Source organism: Procambarus clarkii, chromosome 1 (assembly GCF_040958095.1).
Source record: "Procambarus clarkii isolate CNS0578487 chromosome 1, FALCON_Pclarkii_2.0, whole genome shotgun sequence".
Classification (NCBI taxonomy): Eukaryota; Metazoa; Arthropoda; class Malacostraca; order Decapoda; family Cambaridae; genus Procambarus; species Procambarus clarkii.
In genome coordinates, this window is record NC_091150.1 from 13815860 (window position 1) to 13830765 (window position 14906).

At 52.0% G+C, this 14906-nt stretch overlaps 1 protein-coding gene across 1 annotated transcript in view; it reads left to right on the forward strand.

Annotated features, from left to right (window-relative positions):
- LOC138359482 (NADH-ubiquinone oxidoreductase chain 5-like) overlaps nt 1-14906 on the forward strand; it is a 73102-nt gene that overhangs the window by 11925 nt on the left and 46271 nt on the right. The window contains exon 7 of the mRNA XM_069318766.1: nt 421-1158. Coding sequence (XP_069174867.1) covers nt 421-1158 — 738 coding nt within the window. The remainder of the gene's footprint in view (nt 1-420; nt 1159-14906) is intronic.

Sequence of the window (14906 nt, forward strand, 5' to 3'; positions counted from 1 at the left end):
CTGGTGCTGGAGGTGCTGGTGTTGCTTGTGCTGCTGTTGGTGCTGGTACTGGTGGTGCTGGTACTGCTGGTGGTGCTGGTGCTACTGGTGCTGGTGGTGCTGGTGGTGCTGGTGTTGTTGATGCTGGTGGTGGTGATGGGGCTGCTGTTACTGGTGCTGGTGCTGCTTGTGCTGGTGCTGGTGGTGGTGCTGGTGCTGGTTGTGCTGCTGGTGTTGGTTGTGCTGCTGGTGCTGGTGCTGGTACTGGTGCTGTTGATGGTGCTGCTGGTGCTGGTGTTGCTGCTGGTGCAGCTGGTGCAGGTGCTGCTGGTGCTGCTGGTGCAGCTGGTGCAGGTGCTGTTGGTGCTGCTGGTGAAGCTGCTAGTGCTGCTGGTGCTGGTGCTGGTGCTGCTGGTGCTGGTGCTGCTTGTGCTGGTGCAGGTGGTGCTGCTGTTGCTAGTGCTTGTGCTGGTGCTGCTGGTGCTGGAGTTGGTGCTGGTAATGGTGCTGGTGGTGCTTGTGCTGATGCTGGTGCTGGTGTTGCTTGTGCTGGTGATGGTGCTAGTGCTACTGCTGGTGATGGTGCTGGTGGTGCTGGTGATGGTGCTAGTGCTACTGCTGGTAATGGTGCTGGTGGTGCTGCTGGTACTGGTGCTGTTGCTGGTGCTGCTGGTGCTGCTGGTCCTGCTGGTGCTGCTGCTGGCGCTGCTGGTGCTGTTGCTGCTAGTGCTGGTGATGCTGGTGCGGTCGGGGCTGGCGCTGCTGGTGCAGGTGCTGGTGGAGCTGCTGGTGCTGGTACTGGTGTTGGTACTGGTACTGGTGGTGATGGTGCTGCTGGTACTGGTGCTGGTGCTGGTGCTGCTTGTGCTGGTGTTTGTGTTACAGCTGGTGATTGTGCTGGTGCTGGTGCTGGTGGTGCTGCTGGTGCTGGTGCAGGTGGTGCTGGTGCTACTGTTGGTGCTGCTGGTTCCGCTGTTAGTGCTGCTGATGCTGGTGCTGCTGGCGCTGATGCTGCTGGTGCTAGTGGTGCTGGTGCTGGTGCTGCTGGTGCTGGTGTTGAGGCTGGTGCTGCATATTCAGGTGCTGCTGGTGCTCGTGCTGCATATTCTGGCCCTGCTGGTGCTGGTGCGCCTGCTGGTGCTGCTGGTGCTGGTGCGCCTGCTGGTGCTGCTGGAGCTTGTGCTGCTGGTGCTGGTGCTGGTACTGCTGGTGCTGCTGGTGCTGGTGTTAGAGCTTGTGCTGCTGCTGTTGGTGCTGCTGGTGCTGGTGCGGTTGCTGCTGGTGGTGCTGCTGGTGCTGGTGTTCCTGGTGCTGCTGCTGGTGCTGGTGCTTGGACTGCTGGTGCTGGTGCTGGTGCTGGTGCTGCTGGTGCTGGTGCTACTGGTGCTGGTACTGGTGCTGGTGCTGCTGTTGCTGGTGCTGGTGCTGGTGGTGCTGGTGCTGCTGGTGCTGCTGGTACTGGTGCTGGTGCTATTGCAGGTGATGGTGCTGGTGCTGCTGGAGCTTGTGCTGCTGGTGCTGGTGCTGGTACTGCTGGTGCTGCTGGTGCTGGTGTTAGAGCTGGTGCTGCTGCTGTTGGTGCTGCTGGTGCTGGTGCGGTTGCTGCTGGTGGTGCTGCTGGTGCTGGTGTTCCTGGTGCTGCTGCTGGTGCTGGTGCTTGGACTGCTGGTGCTGGTGCTGGTGCTGGTGCTGCTGGTGCTGGTGCTTGGACTGCTGGTGCTACTGGTGCTGGTACTGGTGCTGGTGCTGCTGTTGCTGGTGCTGGTGCTGGTGGTGCTGGTGCTGCTGGTGCTGCTGGTACTGGTGCTGGTGCTATTGCAGGTGATGGTGCTGGTGCTGGTGTTGGTGCTGCTGGTGCTGATGCTGGTGTTGCTGCTAATGCTACTGGTGCTGGTGTTGCTGCTAATGCTACTGGTGCTGGTGCAGCTGCTGCTGGTGCAACTGGTGCTGGTGCTGCTGCTGCTGGTGCAACTGGTGCTGGTGCTGGTGCAGGGTGGTGCTGCTGGTGCTGGTATTGGTGCTGGTGCTGCTGTTGCTGGTGCTACTGCTGGTGATGGTGCTGGTGCTGCTGTTGCTGGTGCTGGTGCTTCTGGTGCTGGTGCTGGTGTTGCTTAAGCTGGTGCTGGTGCTGGTGCTAGTGCTGAGGCTAGTGCTGTTGTTACTTGTGCTGTTGCTGGTGCTGCTGGTGCTGGTGCTGGTGCTGGTGCTGCTGGTGCAGGTGCTGCAGGTGCTGGTGATGGTGCTGCTGTTACTGGTGCTGGGGCTGGTGCTGGTGTTGCTGCTGGTGCTGGTGTTGCTGCTGGTGCAGCTGGTGCAGGTGCTGCTGATGTTGCTGGTGCTGCTGGTGCAGCTGCTAGTGCTGCTGGTGCTGGTGCTGGTGCTGCTGGTGCTGGTGCTGCTTGTGCTGGTGCAGGTGGTGCTACTGGTGCTGGTATTGGTGCTGGTGCGGCTGTTTCTGGTGCTGATGCTACTGTTAATGATGGTGCTGGTGGTGCTTGTGCTGGTGCTGGTGTTGCTTGTGCTGGTGATGGTGCTAGTGCTACTGTTGGTGATGGTGCTGGGGTTGTTGGTGCTGCTGCTGGTGCTGCTGGTACTGGTGCTGTTGCTGGTGCTGCTGGTGCTGGTGCTGCTGGTGCTGCAGCTGGCGCTGCTGGTGCTGGTGCTGCTAGTGCTGGTGCTGGTGGAGCTGCTGGTGCTGGTACTGGTGCTGGTGATGATGGTGCTGCTGGTGTTGGTGCTGGTGCTGCTAGTGCTGGTGCTGGTGCTGCTTTTTGCTGCTGGTGCTGGTGCTGTTGCTGGTGTTGATGTTGCTGCTGCTGGTGTATGGCTGCTGGTGTATGGCTGCTGCTAGTGCTGGTGCTGCTGGTGCTGCTGCTGGTGCTGGAGCTGGTGCTGCTGCTTTTGGTGCTCCTGGTGCTGGTGCTGTTGCTGGTGCTGATGGTGCTGCTGCTAGTGCTGGTGCTGCTGGTGTATGGCTGCTGCTAGTTCTGGTGCTGCTGGTGCTGCTGCTGGTGCTGGAGCTGGTGCTGGAGGTGCTGGTGTTGCTTGTGTTGCTGTTGGTGCTGGTGCTGGTGGTGCTGGTACTGCTGGTGGTGCTGGTGCTACTGGTGCTGGTGGTGCTGGTGGTGCTGGTGCTGTTGGTGCTGGTGGTGGTGATGGGGCTGCTGTTACTGGTGCTGGTGCTGGTGCTGCTGGTAGTGCTGGTGCTGCTCTTAGTGCTGGGGCTCCTGGTGCTGGTGCTGGTGCTGCTGGTGCTGGTGCTGCTGGTGCTGGTGTTTGTCTTACAGCTGGTGCTGCTGGTGTTGGGGCTGCTGGTGCTGGTGCTGCTGGTGCTGGTGTTTGTCTTGCAGCTGGTGATTGTGCTGGTGCTGCTGGTGCTGCTTCTGCCACTGCTGGTGCTGCTGATGATGGTGCTGCTTGTGCTGATGCTGCTCGTGCTGGTGCTGCTGATGCAGCTGGTGCTGCTGATGCAGCTGGTGCTGCTTCTGGTGCTGGTGCTGCTGGTGCTGGTTATGCTGGTGCTGGTGATGCTGGAGCTGCTGGTGCTGGTGCTGCTGGTTACTGTGGGTGCTGGTGATGGTGCTGCTTGTGCTGGTGCTGCGGGTGCTGGAGCTGGTGCTGCAGGTCCTGCTGCTGGTTCTGGTGCTGGTGCTGCTTCTTCTGGTGCTGCTGGTGCTGGTGCGGCTGCTGGTGTGGCTGCTGGTGCGGCTGGTGCTGGTGCTGGTGCTGCTTGTGCTGCTGGTGCTGGTGTTGGTGCTACTGCTGGTGCTGGTGCGGCTGGTGCTGGTGCTGGTGCTTATGCTGCTTGTGCTGGTGCTGCTGGTGCTGGTGCTGCTGGTGTTGGTGCTGGTGCGGCTGGTGCTGGTGCTGGTGCTGCTGGTGCTGGTGCTGGTGCTACTGCTGGTGCTGGTGCGGCTGGTGCTGGTGCTGGTGCTTATGCTGCTTGTGCTGGTGCTGCTGGTGCTGGTGCTGCTGGTGTTGGTGCTGGTGCGGCTGGTGCTGCTAGTGCTGATGCTGTTGCTGATGCTGGTGCTGGTGCTGGTGTTTGTGCTACAGCTGGTCATGGTGCTGGTACTGGTGCTGCTGGTGGTGGTGCTAGTGTTGCTTGTGCTGGTGATGGTGCTAGTGCTACTGTTGGTGATGGTGCTGGGGTTGTTGGTGCTGATGCTGGTGCTGCTGGTACTGGTGCTGTTGCTGGTGCTGCTGGTGCTGGTGCTGGTGCTGCTGGTGCTGCTGCTGGCGCTGCTGGTGCTGGTGCTGCTAGTGCTGGTGATACTGGTGATGCTGGTGCTGGTGCTGCTGGTGCTGGTGCTGGTGGAGCTGCTGGTGCTGGTACTGGTGCTGGTGATGATGGTGCTGCTGGTGTTGGTGCTGGTGCTGCTAGTGCTGGTGCTGGGGCTGCTTTTGCTGCTGGTGCTGGTGCTGTTGCTGGTGCTGATGGTGCTGCTGCTGGTGTATGGGTGCTGGTGTATGGCTGCTGCTAGTGCTGGTGCTGCTAGTGCTGGTGCTGCTGATGCTGCTGCTAGTGCTGGAGCTGGTGCTGCTGCTTTTGGTGCTCCTGGTGCTGGTGCTGGTGCTGTTGCTGGTGCTGATGGTGCTGCTGCTGGTGTATGGCTGCTGGTGTATGGCTGCTGCTAGTGCTGGTGCTGCTGGTGCTGGTGCTGGTGCTGGAGCTGGTGCTGGAGGTGCTGGTGTTGCTTGTGCTGCTGTTGGTGCTGGTGCTGGTGGTGCTGGTACTGCTGGTGGTGCTGGTGCTACTGGTGCTGGTGGTGCTGGTGGTGCTGGTGTTGTTGGTGCTGGTGGTGGTGATGGGGCTGCTGTTACTGGTGCTGGTGCTGCTTGTGCTGGTGCTGGTGGTGGTGCTGGTGCTGGTTGTGCTGCTGGTGTTGGTTGTGCTGCTGGTGCTGGTGCTGGTACTGGTGCTGTTGATGGTGCTGCTGGTGCTGGTGTTGCTGCTGGTGCAGCTGGTGTAGGTGCTGCTGATATTGCTGGTGCTGCTGGTGCAGCTGCTAGTGCTGCTGGTGCTGGTGCTGGTGCTGCTGGTGCTGGTGCTGCTTGTGCTGGTGCAGGTGGTGCTACTGGTGCTGGTATTGGTGCTGGTGCGGCTGTTTCTGGTGCTGATGCTACTGCTAATGATGGTGCTGGTGCTGCTGGTGCTGGTGCTGCTTGTGCTGGTGCAGGTGGTGCTTCTGGTGCTGGTATTGGTGCTGGTGCGGCTGTTTCTGGTGCTGATGCTACTGCTAATGATGGTGCTGGTGGTGCTTGTGCTGGTGCTGGTGTTGCTTGTGCTGGTGATGGTGCTAGTGCTACTGTTGGTGATGGTGCTGGGGTTGTTGGTGCTGCTGCTGGTGCTGCTGGTACTGGTGCTGTTGCTGGTGCTGCTGGTGCTGGTGCTGGTGCTGCTGGTGCTGCTGCTGGCGCTGCTGGTGCTGGTGCTGCTAGTGCTGGTGATGCTGGTGCTGCTGGTGCTGGTGCTGCTGGTGCTGGTGCTGGTGGAGCTGCTGGTGCTGGTACTGGTGCTGGTGATGATGGTGCTGCTGGTGTTGGTGCTGGTGCTGCTAGTGCTGCTGCTGGTGCTGCTTTTGCTGCTGGTGCTGGTGTTGATGTTGCTGCTGCTGGTGTATGGCTGCTGGTGTATGGCTGCTGCTAGTGCTGGTGCTGCTGGTGCTGCTGCTGGTGCTGGAGCTGGTGCTGCTGCTTTTGGTGCTCCTGGTGCTGGTGCTGGTGCTGTTGCTGGTGCTGATGGTGCTGCTGCTGGTGTATGGCTGCTGGTGCATGGCTGCTGCTAGTGCTGGTGCTGCTGGTGCTGCTGCTGGTGCTGGAGCTGGTGCTAGAGGTGCTGGTGTTGCTTGTGTTGCTGTTGGTGCTGGTGCTGGTGGTGCTGGTGCTGGTGGTGCTGGTGCTACTGGTGCTCGTGGTGCTGGTGCTGTTGGTGCTGGTGGTGGTGATGGGGCTGCTGTTACTGGTGCTGGTGCTGGTGGTGCTGGTGCTGCTGGTAGTGCTGGTGCTGCTCCTAGTGCTGGGGCTCCTGGTGCTGGTGCTGGTGCTGCTGGTGCTGGTGTTTGTGTTACAGCTGGTGCTGCTGGTGCTGGGGCTGCTGGTGCTGGTGTTTGTCTTACAGCTGGTGATTGTGCTGGTGCTGCTGGTGCTGGTGCTGGTGGTGCTGGTGGTGGTGGTGGTGGTGGTCCTGGTGCAGGTGGTGCTGGTGCTGCTTGTGCCGCTGCTAGTGCTGCTGATGATGGTGCTGCTGGTGCTGATGCTGCTCGTGCTGGTGCTGCTGATGCAGCTGGTGCTGCTTCTGGTGCTGGTGCTGCTGGTGCTGGTGCTGGTGCTGCTTCTGGTGCTGGTGCTGCTGGTGCTGGTGATGCTGGTGCTGCTTCTGGTGCTGGTGCTGCTTCTGGTGCTGGTGCTGCTGGTGCTGGTGCTGCTTCTGGTGCTGGTGCTGGTGCTGGTGCTGGTGCTGGTGCTGCTTCTGGTGCTGGTGCTGCTTCTGGTGCTGGTGCTGCTGGTGCTGGTGATGCTGGTGCTGGTGATGCTGGTGCTGGTGATGCTGGAGCTGCTGGTGTTGGTGCTGCTGGTTACTGTGGGTGCTGGTGATGGTGCTGCTTGTGCTGCGGGTGCTGGAGCTGGTGCTGGTGATGATGATGCTGCTGGTACTGGTGCTGGTGCTGCTGGTGTTGGTGCTGGTGCTGCTGGTGTTGGTGCTGCTGGTGTTGGTGCTGCTGGTGTTGGTGCTGGTGGTGTTGGTGCTGCTGGTGTTGGTGCTGGTGCAGCTGGTGCTGCTGGTGTTGGTGCTGCTGGTGTTGGTGCTGCTCGTGTTGGTGCTGCTGGTGTTGGTGCTGCTGGTGTTGGTGCTGCTGGTTTTGGTGCTGGTGCGGCTGGTGCTACTGGTGTTGGTGCTGCTGGTGTTGGTGCTGGTGCTGGTGCGGCTGGTGCTGGTGCTTTTGCTTATGCTGCTTGTGCTGGTGCTGCTGGTGTTGGTGCTGCTGGTGTTGGTGCTGGTGCGGCTGGTGCTGCTAGTGCTGATGCTGTTGCTGATGCTGGTGCTGGTGTTTGTGCTACAGCTGGTCATGGTGCTGGTGCTTGTGCTGCTGGTGGTGGTGCTGGTGCTGGTGTTGCTTGTGCTGCTGTTGGTGCTGGTGCTGTTGGTGCTTGTGCGGCTGGTGCTGGTGCTGGTGCTTCTGCTGGTGCTGCTGGTTCCGCTGCTAGTTGCTGCTGGTGCCGGTGCTGCTGGTGCTGATGCTGCTAGTGCTGGTGGTGCTGCTGGTGCTGGTGGTGCTGCTGGTGCTTGTGGTTCTAGTGCTGCTGGTTCTCGTGCTGGTGCTGCTGGTGCTGGTGGTGCTGCTGCTGTTGCTGGTGCTGCTGGTGATGGTGCTGGTGATGGTGCTGCAGGTGCTGATGCTGGTGTTGCTGTTGCTGGTGCTGGTGCTGCATCTTCTGGCACTGCTGGTGCTGGTGCGGCTGCTGGAGCTGCTGGTGCTGCTGGTGCTGGTTATGTTGGTGCTGGTGCTGCTGCAGGGGCTGGTGCTGCTGCTGCTGGTGCTACTGGTACAGCTGTTGCTATAGGTGCTAGTGCTGCTGGTGCTGCTTCTGGTGCTGTTGCTGCTGGTGCTGGTACTGGTGCTAATGCAGGTGATGGTGCTGGTACTGGTGCTGGTGCTGGTGCTGCTTCTTGTGCTGGTGCTACTGCTGGTGCTGCTGGTGGAGCTGCTAGTGCTGTAGGTGCTGGTGCTGCTGGTGCTGGTGCTGATGCTGGTTCTGCTTGTGCTGGTGCTGCTGCTGCTGCTGCTGGTGCTACTGCTGGTGATAGTGCTGTGTTGGTGCTGGTGCTGCTGGTGCTGGTGCAGGGTGGTGCTGCTGGTGCTGGTACTGGTGCTGGTGCTGCTGCTGCTGGTGCTGGTGCTACTGCTGGTGATAGTGCTGTGTTGGTGCTGCTGGTGCTGGTGCTGGTGTTGCTTGTGCTGTTGTGTTTGCTGATGCTGGTGTTTGTGGTGCTGGTGGTACTGGTGCTGGTGGTGCTGGTGCTGGTGGTGCTGGTGCTGGTGGTGCTGGTGCTGGTGGTGCTGGTGCTCCTGCTGGTGCTGCTGGTGCCGCTTGTGCCGCTGCTAGTGCTGCTGATGCTGGTGCTGCTGGCGCTGATGCTGCTGGTGCTAGTGGTGCTGATGCAGGTGTTGGTGGTGCTGCTGCTGTTGCTGGTGCTGCTGGTGATGGTGCTGCATGTTCTGGTGCTGCTGGTGCTGGTGCTGCATATTCTGGCGCTGCTGGTGCTGGTGCGCCTGCTGGTGCTGCTGGTGTTTGTCCTGCTGGTGCTGGTGCTGGTACTGATTGTGCTGCTGATGGTGCTGCTGGTGCTGGTGCTACTTGTGGGACATTTGGGGCTTGAGTCTGATTATTTAAATATTAATGCAGTAAATTAAATTACGAAGGACCACCCGCTTTTATAGTAAAGAGGGAAACTGAGAATTTCTGATCATTAGATAATTCCTAGATGAAACCAGTAACTATGGATAAAATACTAGAGAATATGATCATAGAAATAATTAATGGGCTGTATAATTAAATGAATCAAACCCGCAAACACCTACATTGGGGGGTTATTACTGGAAGTCAGTACGTCCAGGAACTAGTGTGGTTCGTTCACTAATCCAAATTATAATAAGCTAATCCTATGAATTATAGTGAAACTAATGTCATTACCATGAATGGGAACATAGATTATAAGTATAGTAATGATAGTCACAATAAACACATGTTAAACCAAAGGAATTCTGCATGTAATTAATTCAGAAATTTCATGAATAAATACAAATAAATCTTAGCTTAAAGAAGATTCCTTTATGTAAGCCACGACGCTTCCTCTAATCCCCTGGGCTCGGCTGGCTGACGAATAGGATGGATTAACATGGGAGAAGGCGGCAGGGAGAATTCTTCTCACGTGCTGCAAGACAAATATTTACAGTAGCAACTAATTAAACTACCGAATCTCTATATTCAAGAAATTAAGAGTTACAGGTGATAATAGGTAATCACCTGTGGTTTGGTGTTATCATGCATCGTCACGGTCAATCACCCAGCTACTACACTACACTTTACCAGATGCATCAAATAAAGAGAAGATACTTAGCTAATATGGGCACTGTATAAGTTTTAAGATTGCCGAAATTCGCGTCCCCAGGCTCTGGCTTCAGCCTATCCTGGATAATGGCGCGCTTCACTGGCCGGTCACGTGTAGTCAGGAACCAGATTAAAAAGGTTCCTTATGTTACACCAGCACCAGTTGAAGATATTATCTGCAAGGTTGTTCACCCCTCACAGTGGCGACTTTCATCTGAGGATGGATAACGTCTACCCTGATGGCTGGGCAATGGCGTCTCCTCGTGAGCACGATACGGGTAGGTCTGCCTCAGAGCTTCCCTCCACGTGTACTGGCTTGCTCCTCCTCACCCCACGCCGCGTCCCGCGTTCATTAAACAAATTATTGTCATGAATATTAGTATTTCTCGCATTTATGCTTGAAATGTTGGAGACTGGACGGGTTTATTATTTAGAAGAGGGAAATATTATTATTTGCCAATTTAGTGATAGTAAACGTATAAGGGAGAGAAATTAATGTCTCCCCATGGCATTCACTCGTGACGTTAACTTTTATTACTCGATAATCGCTATGACTCTAACGCTCTATTCGGCTCTTAGTTGGAAGTCAATTTATCTGTAATTAATTATCACACAGAATGCCTTAGATATAGAGAATCGAATTTAATTCTCAGATACATTGGATATAATGTGTTCATTGTAATGAAATCTGACGCAATACTGGCGTTGGATGACGTGAGAATTCTAGCCTACTGCACAGATGAAATTATTAGTACATGAGAATTCTACGTGGTGTTAATTTTACTTGCTACAATAATTAGTAGAGTTAGTAATAATTAATGAGAATACAACAGTGTTGTATTCGGTGTTGGAAATTTCCAACATAACTCCGGGGCGAGGATCCTAGGGTCGTAGTGTACTGTGGAGTACTGACCTATCCCGAAGTGTTATTAAGATTAGTACATTAGTATGTTAATATGTTAGTATGTTAGTACACACATAATGAACGTCCCGGATTTATCAAGGACTTACAAGAACTTGAGTCTTGCTATTTACATGTCAAATGAAACATGTTGCTTATAGCCTACACAATATTTATAGATTTTAACCCACACAATTTAAACTAACAGAATCTACTACGATGGGATTTCCTGGGTCATTGTGACGTGTAATGGTTTGTTACGTGATATCACATCGTAGTATCATCATAGATATCTAAGTGGGAAGTGAAGGAAATTACTCTTGTTCAGAGTTGTAATAGGCTTGCAAATTCCGCCTACATTGTTGAGCAGCAGCTCTAGTGGGGCGGTTGCTTGGAGGATCAGAATTATTACCCTCGGAAATTAATTGAGAAACTGGATCTGGCTGATATTCTTGCTTCTTGCTCAGTCAGTTCAAGGGGAACCAGCTTCTCTAAAGTTTTTAGAGTAGTGTTGCCTCGGCACAAAACTTTAACTACTCTCAGGACACCTTGTCGATCTGGATGAATGGTAACAATTTTACCTATAGGCCACTCTGACCACTCTGGTCCATCACTGTCGACTAGTACTAGGTCTCCTGGTTTTAATTGCACTTTATTATAAGGACTCGAAGCTCCGTAGTGGTACTCTTGTAGAGCTGTGAGGTACTCTCGAGTCCACACCTCATTCCACCTGTTAATAACTCTAGAAAGATGCTGGTAGCTTTCCACCAAGTCTCCTCTGGTCACATGTGACGGGTCTACAGGGTCCTCTTCGGCTAAAGGGATGAGAGGGCTCAGTAGACCTCCATGGATCGAGTGTGAGGGGCTCAGAGGTTCTCTCTGGGTGAAATCATCAGACAGGTAGGTTATTGGGCGGTTATTGACTCGCGCCTCGATTTCCACAACAATAGTTTGGAGTTCTGTGTAACTGACCTTTTGTCGGTGTAAAGTTTTCCTTAGACACTTCTTGACTGTGCCTACCATTCGCTCATAGAACCCACCTTGCCAAGGGGCTCTCGGTGCTATGAATTTCCAGTGACATTGTCGTCTCCGTAGGACTGACTGTACTTCTGAGTGGTTCCAGACTTCTCGCAAACAACTTTCTCCTGCCACAAAATTAGAACCGTTGTCCGATATCATTAATTTAGGACACGATCGGCGGGCAGCAAATCTGTGGAAAGCTTGAATGAAGGCCTCAGCACTCATGTCTGGAGTGACCTCTAAGTGTACGCCTCTGGTTGTAGCACACGTAAAGAGACAAATGTACGCCTTCACTGGTATATTATCTGGGTTACCAGTGAGGAGTAAGGCTCCTGTATAATCAACACCAGTGGTTTCGAAAGGACGAAGATGAACCACTCGTTCTTCTGGGATTAGTGGAGGTCCTGGGTAAGGACATACTCTAGCGTCGTATCTCTTACAGATTACACAAGATTTGATAATTGTCTTAACAGTCTGACGACCTTGAGGAAGCCAGTACTTTTGTCTAAGATCGGTGAGAGTATCTAAAACTCCACCATGTAATGTACCATATTGATGGTGGTGTAAGACAAGAAGTTTAGTTATGATGTGGTGACGAGGTAGAAGAATTGGATTCTTGGTGTCCAAATCAATTTTTGCATGTAGCAAACGTCCTCCACATCGTAGTATGTTATGAGTGTTGGCATCATACCAGATACCTAGAGACTTAGTTAATTTATCTGGAAGATTTTCATATTCACTTCCATATGTCTCTTGTTGTGCACGTTTGATCCAGTAGAGGATAGGATTGGGAAATTTATGTCGAATTCCTACCTTAGCAAGGAAATCAAACACGTGTGCAGTCACTCGTAACAATTTGCTTAAGTTAGAATAATGATGAGGATCAATGGCTAATATTCGTTGAGGTTCTGGTTCTTTCATGGGAGTGGTGATATTGGTCACTATGACTTGTGGCTTTTGTTTGGGCCACTGACCACCAACAAGCCATGAAGGTCCATTGAACCACAGCGAAGACTTGACAAGTTGTTTTAATATTAATCCTCGAGATAGATAATCTGCAGGATTGTCCTTAGTAGGAACATGTCTAAATTTATATCCAGCAGATAAATCATGAATCTCCCTGACGCGATTACTGACGTAAGGGGTTTTGTTGTTATTGTTTCTTACCCATTGTAAGACTGCTTCGTTGTTTGACCACACTACAATCTCACCAAAGTGGATATTATTGAGTGTTTTTGCCAAGCAATGGGCTAATCTTACTCCCACTAGCAATGCAGTCAACTCCATCTGAGGTAAAGATCTCTTCTTAATGGGAGCAACTCTTGCTTTAGATGTGAGCAGAATTGATTGTGCACTGTTAACTAAATAGGCTACTGCGCCATATGCTTTGCCAGAAACATCGCAAAAAACGTGCAAATTGGTGGGTAAGTTTGGTCCTGAAGCATTACGAGGAAATTTCAAAACGCCTAACTGATTAAAATCCGTTGAGAGTATTTGCCATTTGGCTTGTAACTCACTTGATAACGGATCATCCCATCCCATATGGTTTTGCCAGCACTCCTGCATTAGGAGTTTGCCCCTTATTATTATAGGACTAAGTAGGCCTAAAGGGTCAAATGGTTGACTGACAAATGAGAGCAGTGTTCTCATGGTAAGGGTTGAATTATCAATTTGCACTGACTTGACATTCATCTCGTCAGTGTTGGTGTTCCATTCCACGCCTAGAACCTTTAATTGACTGGGTACCTGATAATCTGAAAATTCTTTCTCGATTACCTGGTTAAGCAGTTTATTATTTGAGGCCCATGACTGTAGTGGCATATTGGCTCCTAACAGTTCACGGTTAGCCTCATGGTAGATTTCTACCAGATCAGCTTGATCATTAGTTGTCCCCTGGAAATTGTCGACATATAAGTTGTCGCTAATGTCTGCCTTATAAGGGCTGTTTGATTTCCTCAAATGCGTGTCTAATGTTGCTTGCAAAAGAAACGGTGAGGACGTAGCTCCAAATAATACTGAGGCAAAATGATAGGTGATTATTTCACTGTTAGGATCCAGTGGATCCTTAAACCAGAGGAATTTTGTGTAGTCACGATCTTCCTCCTGTAACCCTACTCGGAGAAAGGCTTTGCTGATATCAGCTGTATAGGCAAAAATGCCTGTGCGAAATCGTATCAACACATCATGTAGCCTTTGTGTTAGGCTAGGTCCCGTTTGGAGACATTCATTTAAAGACACACTGCTTGGCTTTACTTTAGCACTGCAGTTAAAGACAATACGAATAGGTGTTGTCAATGAGTCTTTCACCACAGCGTGGTGAGGTAAATAATGACCTGTTTTTCGGTCATCGTGTTCAACAACTTCAATGAACTTATGGTTAAGTTGTTGTTGGATAAGTTGATGATACATGTTTAGTTTGTCTGGCTGCTTCTGCAGTCGTGTTAATTGAGACTGCAATTGTGAGGCTGCCATAAAATAATTCACTGGAAGTTGTGGATGATCCAACTTCCATGGGAGTCTTACTCAGTATTGTTTATTTGAGTAGACAACTGTATCCAGATATTGCTGGTAAGTCCACGTATCATCAGGACTTGGTTGCTCAGGGATGATGCCTAAGGTGTCTAAATCCCACAAACGATGTATTGGTGGGTCAGACTCAATATCCTCAGATATTTCCCTGAAGCGTAGTGGTGACTGTTCTAAGCCTAGTCACGCCACAATTACATTATTGGATTGTTGGTTTGTGGACGCTGGACCTTGTCTGAAAAGCACTGGTCCTGTGAGCAATTTGCCTCCTGCGGACGACAACAAATTCATACCATGTTGCCTAGTGCATCCAGTTATAAACTTGTAATAATGATCTGCGCCTATTAGTATTCCAATATCTGTGAGGCAGTCAGAATTTATTTTATAATCTGCTAGCCTCATGCGGTTTCGTTTAAGGTGTCTCGCAGTGCGAGCTAATCCTGTGACCTGCAGGTCTGTAGGAATCTTATCCACTACTACCGCTTGGATTGGACTAGTAGAAGATCCCAGTCTTACTAATACTTTAACTACCTTGTAGTCACGAGGTCCACTATTTGACAAGAAACCAGAAATATTTAACCTCACACTTTTGGCAGGTTTTAAATTTAACTCATCTACCAACTGTTGTGTAATGAAGGTTTTCTGTGAGCCTTGGTCAAAAAGACCCCTAGTGTTAATTCTAGATCTTCGGTTTATTAGTTTAAGTTGAGCTGTAGGCAAAGTAGTATTATTGCCTGATTCAGTAGCAAGTACATTCACTTCGTGATGCACTTTGCAATATTGCACTGCAGTAGAATTCGTAGAATTCTCTCCAGTGGTCATGGTTGGTGTAGAAGATTTTCTACATAAGGCGTAGTGGTGTACACCTTGGTTACAGCGGTTGCAGGAACGTAGCTGCACTGCACATTTCTTGGGATCATGAGAGCCCATGCACTTGGTGCACTTGTGCAATTCTTGTAACCTTTTAACCCTAACATTATAAGTAGGATAAACAGAGCATTGATAAGTGGTGTGTTCCTGATTGCAGAACAGACACTTTCTCTGGTTAATAGACTTAGTCTCTTTAGTAGACAAGTCATTGGTTATCTCTGAAGGAGATACTGAATATGTACCTACATTTCCACTTCTTTTCCCAGTGGATGGAGCAGGTTTGGATTTATGTTTATTAGACTTACTCTGAGGCTGTTTAGGTTTGACTGAAATGTCAGTACTAGTTGGTTTAGACTCAGGTTTAATTTTATCATGAGTCTTTAACCTGTTAACTGTGATCCTCAATCCCTCGAAAATTTGATCGAGAGTGAGAAACTCGGTATTATAATGTGAGCAGAGCTCGGTCAAGACATTTCGAGGTAATTTCCTCTGTAAT